This window comes from Vespula pensylvanica, chromosome 14 (genome assembly GCF_014466175.1).
Source record: "Vespula pensylvanica isolate Volc-1 chromosome 14, ASM1446617v1, whole genome shotgun sequence".
Lineage (NCBI taxonomy): Eukaryota > Metazoa > Arthropoda > Insecta > Hymenoptera > Vespidae > Vespula > Vespula pensylvanica.
In genome coordinates, this window is record NC_057698.1 from 1058016 (window position 1) to 1072497 (window position 14482).

The window sequence follows — 14482 nt, forward strand, 5'->3', positions numbered from 1 at the left end:
ACGTATTTATAATTTTCTAATAAATAAAAATGTTGAAAACTCTTTTCACCGATCATTCCATGCGACATCTGTACCCGTATATATCTCTCTTGATAACGTTTAATTATCAACATTCTAACGTGACACGAGTATATCAAAAATACCTAGTCACCATCCAGATTGATGAACGAGCCTAACGACGAGTGTGTCAAAGGTAGCTTTACGTTTTGCCGATAGCCAGTTGGCCGTCCAATTAAATGGAAATATTTTGCTGATAGAATCGAAGAGACTAGTATTCCTTCTCCTTGTCGTCGTCGTCATCTTTGTTGTTATTGTTGCTGTTATTGTTGTTGTTGTTGTTGTTGTTGTTGTTGTTATTCTTCAGTTTGAATGGCTTGGATTCTCGCATTAATAATCAACGTAACTTTCTGCGTTTGTCTGACCTAGCATGGCCTTCCTATCAAATGCCATAGATCGTTTGAGGAAACTTAATTTAACTTAACTTAACTTCACTCAACTTCACTTCACTTAACTTAACTTACTCTTTGCTTTCTCTCTCTCTCTTTCTTTCTTGATTGAAAAGTCAAGAGAAGGACGATAGAGTTGGATTAAGACGAACGCTTCTGTGGTTCAATAAATTCTCAAGAAGGTAATACCATCATCATCGGTATTGCTACATAGCTTAGCATAAATCATTCGCGAACGTAACGAAGATACATTAATATAAACTCCAGTCCCATACAATATTACGTTTCCTTTTTTTCCTTTCGTAAATAAAATAACAAAAAAGTTAACATTCAATTTAAATAGAGAGGATTAAGTCGCACATATGCAGACACGAACACACACGCGGGCTAGGTATAATTCTAATTTTTAATATAAGAATGAAAAATTTGTACGATCTCGTAACAAAAGTAGTAAATTCCAATATAAAATGTCCCAGTGGAATCTATCGAATTAGAACTATCTAACACGAGATTCAACTCGTTGATAATGTTAAGCCATCCTAATCCTAATGTTTGAATAAAAAATTGAATAGATCCCCGAACAAGTACTATTTACGATTGATTTCATTTATAAATTTTACAATAAAATAGCCCATTGAATTTCTCCGATTCGAGAACGAGTTCTAACGAGTTCAAACATTGACATAGACAATATGAGAAGCTAATCCTAATTCTACAAAAAATTCCAATCCTAATCTTAAAATTTTATTCAACGATGACGAAAAGAAAAAACAAGAAAATAGAAAAGAAATTTCTTTCGCAAAAATTATAAGAAGACGAAGAAAAGAAGAACAACAATCATTCCATTTTTATAACTATCTAAAAACAAGTACCATGTAACGATTATCCTAATTGATAATAAGTATATATCCCATAGAATATCTCGATAATAGAATCTCCACAAAAAAAAAAGCGATTAATTCTTTGGAAAATACGTTCAGAATCAACGAAGAAGTTCGGATCGAACGCGGTGATCGAAGAGGAAGGAGCGAGCCTTTTTGGAACCTTTTTGATCCCTGACTTTATCTGACGTTAAAAGTCTCTCTGCGTGAAGTCTTATAGTAAAGAATATAAATACATACATATGTAGATACCGTGTGAGTGTTGGTGAACAATACGAATCGAGTTCCATTGAAACAATTGGCAATTTTCGACGCCGAATATCCGTCGGAAGCGACGGTGGTAGCGCCCACGGCCACTCACTTGGCAAATTGGAGCCCAGACAACAAATTGCAAACGGCAGTGCTGTTGGGTTATATACGTACGTACGTACATACATACATACATACACACACACACACACACACACACACACACACACACACACACACACACACACACACATATGTATATAAATAAATATATATATATATGTATATATGTGTGTGTAGACAATGTAAGAGAGAAATTCTCTTTCTCTCTCTCTCTCTCTCTCTTTCTCTTTTTCACTTTAACTAAGCTCATACTCTCTTTCTCTCTCTCTCTCTCTCTCTTTCTCTCTCTCTCTCTCTCTCTCTTGAGAGTTGTCGTGCTCAAGCCGACACGACATAAGGACCGCACGCAGTAACATTACCATTCGGTCGCAGACGAATTCATTGGGCATGCCTACCCGGGGCGTCTTCCGTTCACAGGCAGAACGGTTGTCGGCTCTCTCGATTCTCTCCTCTCCTCTCCTCTCCTCTCCTCTTCTCTCCTCTCCTCTCCTCTCTTCTTCTCTCCTCTTCTCTTCTTTCCTCTTCTCAACCTCTCCTCTCTTACTCTTACTCTTACTCTTTCACTCAGTCTGATTCGCATTTCCGCGTAGATCAACATGTCCTGATATATGCAAAATGTGCTTAACACTCCAGAACTACCCATAACCATCCTATGGGGTACCTTAAAGCATCATGCAATAACCTGATTCGAGTGACATTTTAATTCTCCCTTCTCTTCTCCCCTCTTCTATCTCTTCTCTTTCATTCATTCATTCTAATTCGCACTTAGGCCTTAATCGTGTTCTGATATATGCAAAAGTGTGGTTAACATACTAAAATTAATTCGTAATAATTTTATGGGTATTTTAATATCGTCCATGAATTCGAGTTTTTAATGTTATATCGTTTGTTGTATGGTTTTAGAAAATTTTTTAAATATAGGTGTGTATATATATATATATATATACATATGTATATCTATAAGATTTTTTAATACGTTCATATAATTTAATTTTCACAAGAGAATGTAGTAAGCATAAAACGATTAAAGAAAAACTTTGAAAATCAATATATCACAGAAAGAGTTACGTTTGTCGTATATGGTACGTCATATCCAAAATTCTTTTATGATTTTTAAGTATAAGCGGTAATTCGTACAGTATAATCGCATCATACTATAACTTTCACCTATTAAATAATTTCTTTTTCCTTTTTATACACGAAAATCAATTTGGTTATAGAAAGTTAAAAATACGGACAAAAAGAAAAGGGACTCACTTTGTGATGTTGAAATATGTCACGTTGAACAGCTGTTATCTTCATCTGTTAATTAATTCATTAAATTTTCTCATTAAACTTGATCGTTCGTACGATCGTCCATGTAGGTAGTTATCCTAAAAAAAGGAAAAAAAATAATAATAATACATATATATGTACAAAATATATAGAAAAAAAAAACAGATATGGAGAAAAAGAGAACAAAAGATGAACAAATTCAATTCCCCATGAATCATGATCATTCGTGTAGTCTTTCTTTTCGTTTTCATTTTTTTTTCTATCTTTTTTTCTCTTTTTTTTTGTTTTTCCCCAAATATAATGTAAGAAGATCATATATACTTTTTAAATCCGAAGCCTAATTAAAATTATCAAAGAAACAAAAAGAGAGAGAGAGAGAGAGAGAGAGAGAGAGAGAGAGAGAGAGAGAGAAACAGAAAGAAATGATTAACACAGGAAGAAATAATTTACACAGAAGGTTTGGCTTAATAAACCATTTGCCGTATCACGATATTATCATCTCTTTTCCAAAGATAACGGGAGATAATCGTGGAGGTTATCGATCATGGTGGCTGTCGACGATTAATAAACGATCGTATTGCTTTCGTGATTTCACTATTAATATACATACATACATACATACATACATACATACATACATAGATATGTATGTGTTTGCGTTTATGTGTATTTATTTGTTCGCTCGTGTGTTTTTATGTGTGTGTTATGGGGGCCATTAAAGGACCACGAGATATCGCGAGAAAGATTCTGCCGTCACGCGACCCCATAGAATAAGAGAGAAAAAGAGAGAGAGAGAGAGAGAGAGAGAGAGAGAAACATCTGCCTACCTCCATATATGTAGTGTCTATATAGTATAAATGCAATTACTATGGTGAAACCTCCCGTGATACATCCCGTGAAACCCACGAAAGGCATGCTGCCCTTATTCTATTTCGTGCCACTTTACGGAGCTTCATTGACGGTGGTCGTTCTACTGTAATATTTTCTGTGGGAATTTTCGAGACGGTCCGAGTCTGACTATGCGATATCGAAACCATAATCTGTGGATCGAACGCGTGGAAAATTCAAAAGGGTGTTAATAATGTGGGATAGTGCATGACGTGTGTCGTTTGATCATAAAGATAAACGTGACAATCATCCTGTTTCTTTTATTTTTTTGGATAATGCACAATCACCTTGTTACGCTATGTTATACATTTTTTTAGATACAGGATGACATTTGTATTTTATTTAATTTATCGTAGGTCTCGTGCGCGATTCTTTCTTTCCTTTCTTTCTTTTTTTTTTCAAATAAAATAAAAGACAATTTAATTATTTTATTGGCGATTAACGAAATTGTCGAGCGCTTTTTCTCTTAAGAAAAAAGAGAGAGAGAGAGAGAGAGAGAGAGAGAATAAAGTGAATTATTTTATATTGGATAAAAAAAAAATATTTTGGAAGAAAATTATTAGCTCCTTCTGAGAAAATCTTAATGGGTGGCCCAATCGTAAAGACAGATCTTTTAAACAAAATATCAGCATTCGTAAATGGTGAACAAGTGTCGCAGTAACTTCAAACGTTTTTCTTCGAAAAAGAAAAATAAAAAAAAAGAAAAAAGAGAGAGAGAGAGAGAGAGAGAAAGAGAGAGAAATCCTAGAAAAGTGTCCTACTTTTCGAAGGATTCCTCTCGAGATCCCTACAAGAGAGAGCATCTTGCCAAGATGTTCTTCCAACTGGTGGAGCAAAAAAATGAGTGTTGGAAAAAGAAACGAAAAAAGAAAAAAAGAAAAGAGAAAAGAAAAGAAAAAGAAAAAGAGCAAGAAAATTCTCATGAAAAAGAGTAACACTCAACATTTTCTAAATTATGACCAAGTCGAGAGATACCAAACTAAACTATACTTCTAATCCGATATATATATATGTATATAGGATATAATCCTCTACCCTTGTGTAGTCCTGTAAACGGGTAATTTCTGTTTATTTGTGTTTTCTCGCGAAGAGCACTCGTTATAATATATGAAGTGTATAGAGATACATATATCTCTGGCGCCATATGACACCGCCATCTTGAACTTTTAATGTGTTCTCTAGGCGGGAGGTAAAAGAGAGAGAAAGAGAGAGAGAACGATTTTTTTAATAATAATAATAATAATAATAATAATAATAATAATAATAATAATAATAATAATGGCGAGACGATAAACCCTCCCATGCACGTGTTCCGTCGTGTCAAATCTTTCAGAGAGATAGAGAAGGGAGGAGAGCAAACGAAATAAAAAAAAAATTAAGAAAAGAGAGAAAATCCATTCGGTGCATGCGTGTCGATTATAACGATTAATGAATTTTATTTTTCGAATATGTGTGTCTGTGGTTTAAAAAAAAAAAAAAAAGAAGAAGAAGAAGGAGAAGAGGGAGAGAGAGAGAGAAAAGAAAATAAAGAAAAAAAAAAAAAAAAGAAGAAACGAAGAAATCGAGATAAAGAGGTGCGCCACGTCCGGCCCAATCAGCATCGTCATTATATGCAGATCGTAGTCGAACATAAAAATTCATGCGACTCTCGTATACATAACGTGGAAGGTACATTGTGTGTACGGGAATCTCTTCGAAAAATACTTACATGGAGAATTTTTACGCTCGCGTTGTCATCCGAATTTTATTGAACGACGACGAAACGGAAACAAAAGGAAGGAATATGAAAATGGAAAAAAAAATTCCTCCTCAAAGGACGCGAGCACAAATCAAAAGAAAATAAAGGAAAGAAGAGCAACGAAAAATTAAAATTTGAGAAAGAGAGCGGTGCATGTCGGAACGAAAGAAAAGATATCTATTCCAACGAAAAAAATAAATAAATAATAATAATAATAATAATAATAATAATTAATTAATAATAATAACAATGTACTAAGGATAAAAATAAAAAAAGAAATTAGAAATTATAATCTATTGCTCCATTTTTTTTCTTCTTCTTCTTTTTCATCCCCCTTTTTGTTTTGCGATCTTAAATCCTTCTACAGGTTCGACAATGATCTACTTAAAACAGTGACTATAAAAAAAGGATGAGAAGGAAAAAAATGAAAAAGAAAAAAAAAAAAGAAAGAAAGAAAGATCGATGTCGGTGCTCAAGTAAATAGGAACTCATTGCTAAACCGTGGGAAAGAGTCCTTCAGGACGATCAGCCATTGAACTTTCATCTTCCGGTCTCTCTCTCTCTCTCTCTCTCTCTCTCTCTCTCTTTTTCTCTTTTGCTTTCGCCTTGATTCTCTCTCCGTGCACGTGTCACACGAGGATGACGTTTTCGTCGCGTTTTTCGCCAAGCTCGCGAACCTTGCTTCGTCCGCTTTCGTCCAAACGACTAAATGACTAATTTTAATGACAATTATTTCTCGAAAAGTGTAACGATAACGATTATTCGAACAAATTCGTATTTTTTTTTTTTTTTGTCGAAAGAAAAAAAAAGAAAAAAGGTCATCCCATTCGAGATAAAATGTATTATCAAATCGAGAAGTGAAGGAATACTTTTCTTCAAAGTACAGTTACAACAAACAATAGTTGAAAACAGACGTAAAAAGATGTAAAAAAATTTGTACATAAATTTTCAGACGGGTCTAAAATTTGCAAATGATATTTTTTTACGACTCCTTAGGCCAATGTCCTTTCTTCTTTTCTTTTCTTTTCTTTTCTTTTCATTTGTGTCTTTCGGATAATATATATATAAAAAAAAAGAAGAAAAAGAAAAGAAAAAAAAAATCATTGCAAAGGCCAAAAAACTGTCTTGTAAAATAACAAGCGTAACTGCAAGCCTGAAAGGCTCACGAAAAAGAATAATTTACGTTTAAAGATGACCTACGTATTTTTGGCAATCCTTCAAGGAAAAGAAAAAGAAAAAGAAAAAGAAAAGAGAAGAAGAGAAGAAAAGAAAAGAGAAAAGAAAAAAAAAAAAGAAAAGAAAAGAAAAGAAACCCGAAAAATTGTAAACTAGTCGCCTCTAGTTGCCTCGAACTAACGAAACCGAAGAAACGATTGTCTCGCGAGGATGTGAATCTCCTACCTGTTTAAAAACTAAAGGAGCTGCTGGCTTCTTCTCCTTGCAATTCTCCCGAACGACAATGGACTGGCTTCGGGTGCAATAGCCCAGACTTCCTTAAGTAAGAAGGTAATGTAATAAATAACCTCACTGCCCTTCGCCATTTCCTTGACATAACAAAAAGGCAAACGGTACTATGGTGCTTAACTATTGACTACCGAGTAACAATACTACAGGGAAGTTGAAACAACTAGAAGAGAACTTTCCATCTCCTCCACTTTTCCAATACGAATATTTCCAAGGACTCACCCTGACTCAACTTATTCCGAAGACGTCTTCGTAAAGCAATAATATCTTAATATTTACGACGTCGAAGAAAAGAAGAAGAAGAAGAAGAAGAAGAAGAAGAAGGAAATAAATAATTAATTAAGAATAATAATCGACGAATATGCGATCAGCTGATCCTAATACCAAAGACGTCTTTTTGATTTAATAACGATGCTTACGGAGATGTCAAAAATAAAAAAGAAGAAGAGAGAAAGTAACGATTAAACTAATTATTTAACGATATAGGCGTTATTGCAATTTTGTGTGTGTACACACAAATGAAGACAATTAAAGACCCGACGAGATATCAAACAAAAATTAATTGAAGTTCAGAACAAAGGCAAAGGTGGTTGAAAATTAATGTACCAAAAAAAGAAACGAAGAAAAAGAAAAAGAAATAAGAAGAAAAAGAGAAAGAGAGAGAGAGAAGTTCTGTATTCCCTTCCTCGCTTTCCCCTTCCCTAACTTCTCGAGAGTATTACCTTCCTTTTCTTCCAGCAGCATCTAAGGATCTAAGGAAGCCGTTCTTTCAGTACCAGAACTAAACAACCTTGGCGCGAGAGAGTATGGTCCCGTGGGAACTGGAACCGTTTTATGACGCTCCTGTCTCTCTGCTGTTTGTCGACTGTAGAAAAAGAAACGAATTCTTGGAACCTTCCTTGTTCTATGCTAGACCATACAGCCTATAGAGCTAACAGCGTTCAAAGTGTCTACACAGGATGAATTCTTTCTTTTCTACGTGCCGACAAGAAGATAGAGATAGATAGAGAAAGAGAGAGAGAGAGAGAAAGAGAAATAGATAGAAAGAAAGAGAGAGAGAGAGAGAGACACTACAAGGCCACAATATCCTCGCAAACTTCTAACGAGTTTTACGAACATTTATCGCCCTTTTATTACGCAGCTATTACTTACGTATACCATATCATCCGCCATATTTCTTTCCTCGATCGAAAATAACCTCATTTTTATTTGACGTTGACCCGAAAGAAATTAAAAGTCCTATCGAACGATTGATGATCATCTCTTACGAAATCGATGAATCCGTATTTTATTTTACTTTACTTTTCTTTTTTTTTCTTGTTTAGAAATATCCTATTTTATTCGTTCTTTCGTTCGTTTCTATAATCTATCGTCCCGCCATCTTAACTCTTTCGAATACGATCTCGTCAGTTTTTGTATTAAATTCGCACGGAAATATTAAATGAAGTGAAAGAGAGAATTTACTTTTGTAATTGTACTCTCGATAAATAATGATTTTTATATATATAAAAAAAAAAAAAAACTATCTATTTTGTTCGTTGTTATCGTTACCATCGAGCCTACCGTAATTTTCCACCATTTTTCTTTTTTTTCGTGATACACAAAATCATAATTGTTAATTTCTCGTAGACATTATAATCTTACATTCTTTTCTTTTCTTTTTCTTTTTTCTTCTTCTTCTTTATTTTCTTTTCTTTTTTTTTTTTGTCGAGGGAGAGAGAATTCGAAGACCCTCTCGAAGGGATTTCCATCCGTTAGCGAGCCCTCTCCCCTGTGTGGTCGTCGAAATTCCAACGAAAGTAATTTTCTTCGCAGGATGCAGAAGAACCGCAGCGAGCGGTTCGGCCGATTTCCTTAAGATAATTCGAGAGGAGCGAAAGGAGGAAAGAAAGAAAGAAAGAAAGAAAGAAAGGAAGAAAGGAAGGAAGAAAGAAAGAAAAAAAAGAAGAATGAAAGGGAAGAGAGAAAGGATGAAAGAAAACAAGGGAGGAAGGAACGTGAACGATATCGCGATATCCAACTAATTTTCGTAGTTACCCCTTGCTTAAATTAAAACGAAACGTTGGTTAGGAAGCACGCGTTGTTGCTCGACAAAAGTTTCATTTCCGGAGAAAACTTTTGAGAAAAGAACGAGAGAAAAGATTCTGTCTTTTCATTTGTTTCTCGATTTTTTTCCTTTGGCAAACATAGAACGACATCATATAGATATAAATGTATAAAGAACATAACATAAATCTAACGAATATAACATATAACTCCAATTTCAAAAAACTTGAAAAAGAAGAGACTTAAAGGGGAAAAGAAAAAGTATAAAAAAAAGAAAGATAGAAAGAAAGAGAGAGAGAGAGAGAGAGAGAGAGAGAGAGAGAGAAAGAAAGAAAATCACCAAACTTGTGAATTAGAATAGAGGCCAAAAATAAGAAGCAACGCATGGGCAGCTGCAGTAAGAAACAGAGATAAAAGAAAATAGATAAGAAGTATTACCTCTTCTTTGCTTAAGTTTAAGCCACTTAAGCCACGAGAGAAAGATAGACAGACGGAAAGAAAGAGAGAGAGAGAGAGAGAGAGAGAGAGAGAGAGAGAGAGAGAGAGAGAGAGAGAGAAGGAGCGAGAAAGAGAGTGTTAGCGCGCGAAAGGAAGTGGAGATTTCTGTGAATGCGTCTGTTTACCATGCAGGAGCATATCCTAGGCTTGGCATTCTTATTCTTTTGCTGTTAGGTCGATGACGCCCGTTCGAAGGAAGTTGTAGCATTCCACCTTGCAAAAATCCCATTCCGAGTACCAACGAGAGAGAGAGAGAGAGAGAGAGAAGCGACTTATCGAGGAAATTCTAACAATAACCTCAAAGAAAGCACCTATTTGCACCAATACGAATTTTCTTAATCTTCTTTCTTCAAACTCGATTCGCGAGAAAACACGAGAAAGCTTGCCATTACGCTTCGTTTTTATAAATTAATAAAAGAAAGCAAAAGAGGAGAAACGTTCGTACGTATCGATCTTCTTTAGGAAAAAGAAAAAAAAAAAAAAAACAGTCGAAGAGATATTTTTTGTCGTTCCTACTCTTATCGACGGTGGATAACTTTTCGCGGACGTTTATCGATTGTTTTTTTTCCCATCGTCTTCTTCTTCTTCTTTTTTTTTTTTCTTTTTTATCGACAGAGTAAAGCAGATATTAACTAAATGAAAATTTGAAAGTCTTCTAGTGGGACATCCTTTTTTTTTTTTTTTTTCTTTATTTTATATTTGATCGCTCGTTTCGTTCCCTCTTTTTCTCCAATCAGATGTAACAAAGATAAATAAAAATAAATCAGACTAGTAGACAAGTAAAAAGAACGTTTCACGATTTTTGTCTCTCTTCTCTTTTCTCTCTCTTTTTTTTTCTTCTTTTTTTTTTAGGTACGTTAATCAAAACGTTTTACTCGTAATCTTCTACCGAATGATCCTAACGCGGCGAATATCGATTTGATATTATTTTATTTATTCTTCTTTTTTCCTTTTTTTTTTTCTTTTTTTTTTTTTTTTTTTATCAAAAATCCTCGTATACCCAAGAAGATAAGAAAAGAGAAGAGATGGATAAGGGAAACGCTAGTAATCTACGTCATAAATATACAAGATTATATCGAGCAGAAAAAGAGGGATGACGAATGAAACGGGGGTTGACAAGAAAAAAAGAAAAAAAAAAAAAAAAAGAGAGAAAAGAAGAAAAAGAAAGAAAGAAAGAAAAGGTAATAAAAATAATAAAAATTAAAAAGGAACATAGAAAAAGTCGCGGAAACGGGCAGAATACTGATTATATACGTCAAGGCGTCAAACGTAAGTTACAATTTAACGAGCAATAAAGTTTTGTGGTGCACCACATCCTGTTCACCCGGTACCGCTGTGTGTGTTCGCGCGATGGATGGATAGATAGATGCGATGGATGGATATATGTATGGATGTATGGATGAATGTATGGATGGTTGGTTGGATGGATAGTTGGTTGGATGAATGGATGGATGGATGGATGGATGGATGGACTTATTGAAGTAACTTAAAAGAGCTTTTGATTTGACTCGAATACATCGAACGACTCTGACGACGACTCGGACGATTCAAATCTAACGAGAATTCAGTGCGCCTTTGCTCTCTTCACCATCTTCCATTCATAAATTTGTCTCTGTTCGTTTGCAGCCGAGATAAAAAGTGAAACTGAACCTGTTGCTTCGTTATTAGAATGAGATAGAGAGAGAGAGAGAGAGAGAGAGAGAGAAAGAGAGACTTTCGAATCTCTCGATTACGATATGACGTAACCTAAAATCGTTGAGATTACTATTTCGAAATTCTTTCTTCATTCCCAACGGTTATTTTATTAAGATAAATATGATTATATATATATATATATATATATATATATATATATGTATGTATGTATGTATGTATGTATGTATGTATGTATGTATGTATGTTGTATGTATGTATGGTATGAAAAAGTATAACCTATTAGAAAGAAATATATATAACGACAAGATTAACGTTCGAATTATCAAAAGTACTTACTTCGTAACGAACGGCGATCGGATACTGAATCAGCATTCTTCTTGGATCCTGAAACAGAAAGAGAATATATTAGTAACTGTTCTACGTACGTAATTCCATCGATATTTTTCAATGTTCATTGCGGTAAACATTCGTGCGAATAAAAAAATGTAACTTATTTGCGACATCGTTCATTGATTTATACCTTATCGACTTTTCCGAAGATGGAAAATTCGTTAGATGCTTGATAAAAATGACGATACGATTTAGAAAAAGGAATTTACATAAAAACAATTTCCTTCGATAAAATTTTCCTTCGCGCGCGAATTTCCAAGATGGCTACTGGTTCAAAATGTTTAAACCGAGTAATAAGGAATCCGTTAGATTTGATTCTTCGATAATCGAGACTGACTCGCCATCTAGCGGGCGAAGGATACTTTTCTATCGGTAAGTTAATTTTTCAAACGGCCTGTTTCCATTGAAAATAGATATATCGTAGGTAAAAACTGATTCGTCCTTTTTACCGCTAGATGTCCGACCAATAAAATTTCAAAGGATTTTCCAGTGTTGTATCTATCGAAAGATTCCAAAGGGGCACTGTGTTTTTGTCGAATTTACAAGTAAAAATTTCAATAAGGATACATTTTTAATGAATGTAATTATAAAAAGCGTATTGGCGTTATCTTTTGTATTTGTATTACGTTGTTTCGAGTAATTTGAAAATATTCTTCTGTTTCGATGTCTTTAGAAATGTTAACTCATATTCTATAATTGATATCACGTTATTGCGTTAAGTTTCAATTTGTAAGACATTTTTTATGAAATAAAAATCGATATTTTTCGATTACCATTTACAAAGTTGAGTACTTCAAAAGATAATACTTTTGTAATACATTTTTCTTATGCTTGGTCTATATTTATAAAATATAATCAAGCATAACCTCTAAAAGAATATTTGACAATATATGTATATACATAAATAAGTTTGCAAGAAAATGGTGAGAATATTTTTGTGATTATTTACATATTTTTGTATCATAGATTTGATATATTAATCGGAGGATATTATGGTGCGTATATATATCGTATATATTATTTTAGTATTCTTTAATTAATAAAACTGAGAATGCACACGAAGACAGTATCTGGACCTGCGCTTGGGGATGTCCTAAGAAGAAGAAAGAAGTGAATCCTGATAACGAAGATTCACGGTAGTATTCTTTAAACGATACTGTTCCTGTCAGATGCTGTCACCTCGTTAAAATTATATTGAATTTATGTCAACAGAGATTCTATGCAATCGAACGAAGAAGGCACGGTCGAATACGTAGTCACGGGATCTGTGGACGACGCCGTTAAAGTTTGGGAACATAAAGATGGTACTTTACAACTAAAGCATAAATTAACCGGTCATTCTCTTGGAGTCGTGTCGGTAGCTGTGAGTTCGGATGGTTTAAGTACGTTTTAATTAAATGACAAAAAAATGTTTTATTCCTGGTAATACAATATCAAGTAATGATTAATAATTATATTTGCAGAGTGTGCATCAAGTTCGCTTGATTCAAGTTTAAAGATATGGGATTTGGAGTCTGGCGAAAAAATCTCTAGTATAGAAGTAGGTCCGGTCGATATTTGGACAGTAGTATTTTCTCCTGATGATATATTTGTTGTATCTGGGAGTCATGCCGGTAAAATACATCTATATGGAACAGAAAGCGGAAAACAAGAGCAAACTTTAGATACAAGAGGTGGAAAATTCACACTTAGCGTCGCTTACGTACGTACTTTAAAATAAATTATTTGTGTGTGTATAGGAACTATTACATTGATTACAGAGAGCAAGTTTATATCGATTCTTATTTCTAGAGTCCTGATGGTAAATATATTGCTAGCGGTGCAATAGATGGTATCATTAATATCTTTGATGTTACTTATGGTAAAGTTCTCCGCACATTGGAAGGTACATTTAAGAAAGTAAAAACTAACATTTGTTGTATTAATTCTACGCTCTCTCTCTCTCTCTCTCTCTCTCTCTCTCTCTTTCTCTCTTTCTCTTTCTCTATTATAGAAAGATATATTAAAAAGTTATTTTTTAGGTCATGCAATGCCTATCAGATCCTTATGTTTTTCTCCTGATTCTCAATTACTCTTGACCGCATCGGATGACGGACACATGAAACTATACGATGTGTCAGTTTCCAAATAAATTTAAGAACTAACAATATCATTATAGACTTTGTGCTATGTTAATACTTATTATGTGCTTTTCTAAAAATTAAAAATTATATATTTGTTTTATATTTATTATAGAAAAGATGCCAATCTAGCAGGAACCATGTCAGGTCATGCTTCTTGGGTACTTGGAGTAGCTTTTGCACCTAACGGACAAAGATTTGTATCTAGCAGTTCGGATCACACAGTTAAAGTTTGGGAATTAGCACAACGTCAATGTCTGCATACATTTAATGAACATAATGATCAGGTATAAGTATTACATAAATAATGAAAAATATTCATTATCTAAAAAGATATTTATATACTTAACTATCACTAATATGTATATGCCTGCAAATACATTCGCGTACTATAGCATTCTTTATAATTACAAGTAAACTGTCTTATATATAAACTATAGATTTAATCGAATGATAATCATACCTTATTATTTTTAACAGGTATGGGCAGTAAAATATAATCCACAAAAGAACAATATTATTGCATCAGTATCCGAAGATAAATCAATTAATCTTTATAATTGTCCCATATAACATATTTGAATCATATATATATATATATATGAAAATAAAAAAAAAATTGATCTATTAAGATTTTTTTTTTTTCCCCCCTTTACCAATCGTTTCCTTTACGAGATAGGACCTTGAAGAATTTTTTTCTTTATTATA

At 33.8% G+C, this 14482-nt stretch overlaps 1 protein-coding gene and 1 long non-coding RNA gene across 3 annotated transcripts in view; one reads left to right on the forward strand and one right to left on the reverse strand.

Annotated features, from left to right (window-relative positions):
* LOC122634354 overlaps positions 1-11645 on the reverse strand; it is a 73530-nt gene extending 61885 nt beyond the window's left edge. The window contains exons 1-2 of the long non-coding RNA XR_006328371.1: positions 11601-11645; positions 2957-3072 (exon numbers count right to left, since the gene is read on the reverse strand). This is a non-coding gene — a long non-coding RNA (uncharacterized LOC122634354). The remainder of the gene's footprint in view (positions 1-2956; positions 3073-11600) is intronic.
* A 480-nt stretch (positions 11646-12125) lies between these two features.
* LOC122634352 (WD repeat-containing protein 61) lies at positions 12126-14401 on the forward strand. Of its 2 annotated transcripts, none has more exons than XM_043823216.1 (8): positions 12126-12234; positions 12681-12790; positions 12867-13036; positions 13118-13356; positions 13446-13539; positions 13676-13769; positions 13890-14061; positions 14255-14401. In XM_043823216.1, exons 1-8 carry the CDS (start codon positions 12229-12231, stop codon positions 14345-14347), a joined length of 978 nt encoding a protein of 325 aa, XP_043679151.1. In that variant the 5' UTR covers positions 12126-12228; the 3' UTR covers positions 14348-14401. The 2 variants fall into 2 exon arrangements, with proteins under 2 accessions (XP_043679151.1, XP_043679152.1); XM_043823217.1 differs by having other exon boundaries at positions 12143-12577.
* Positions 14402-14482: the final 81 nt, after the last annotated feature.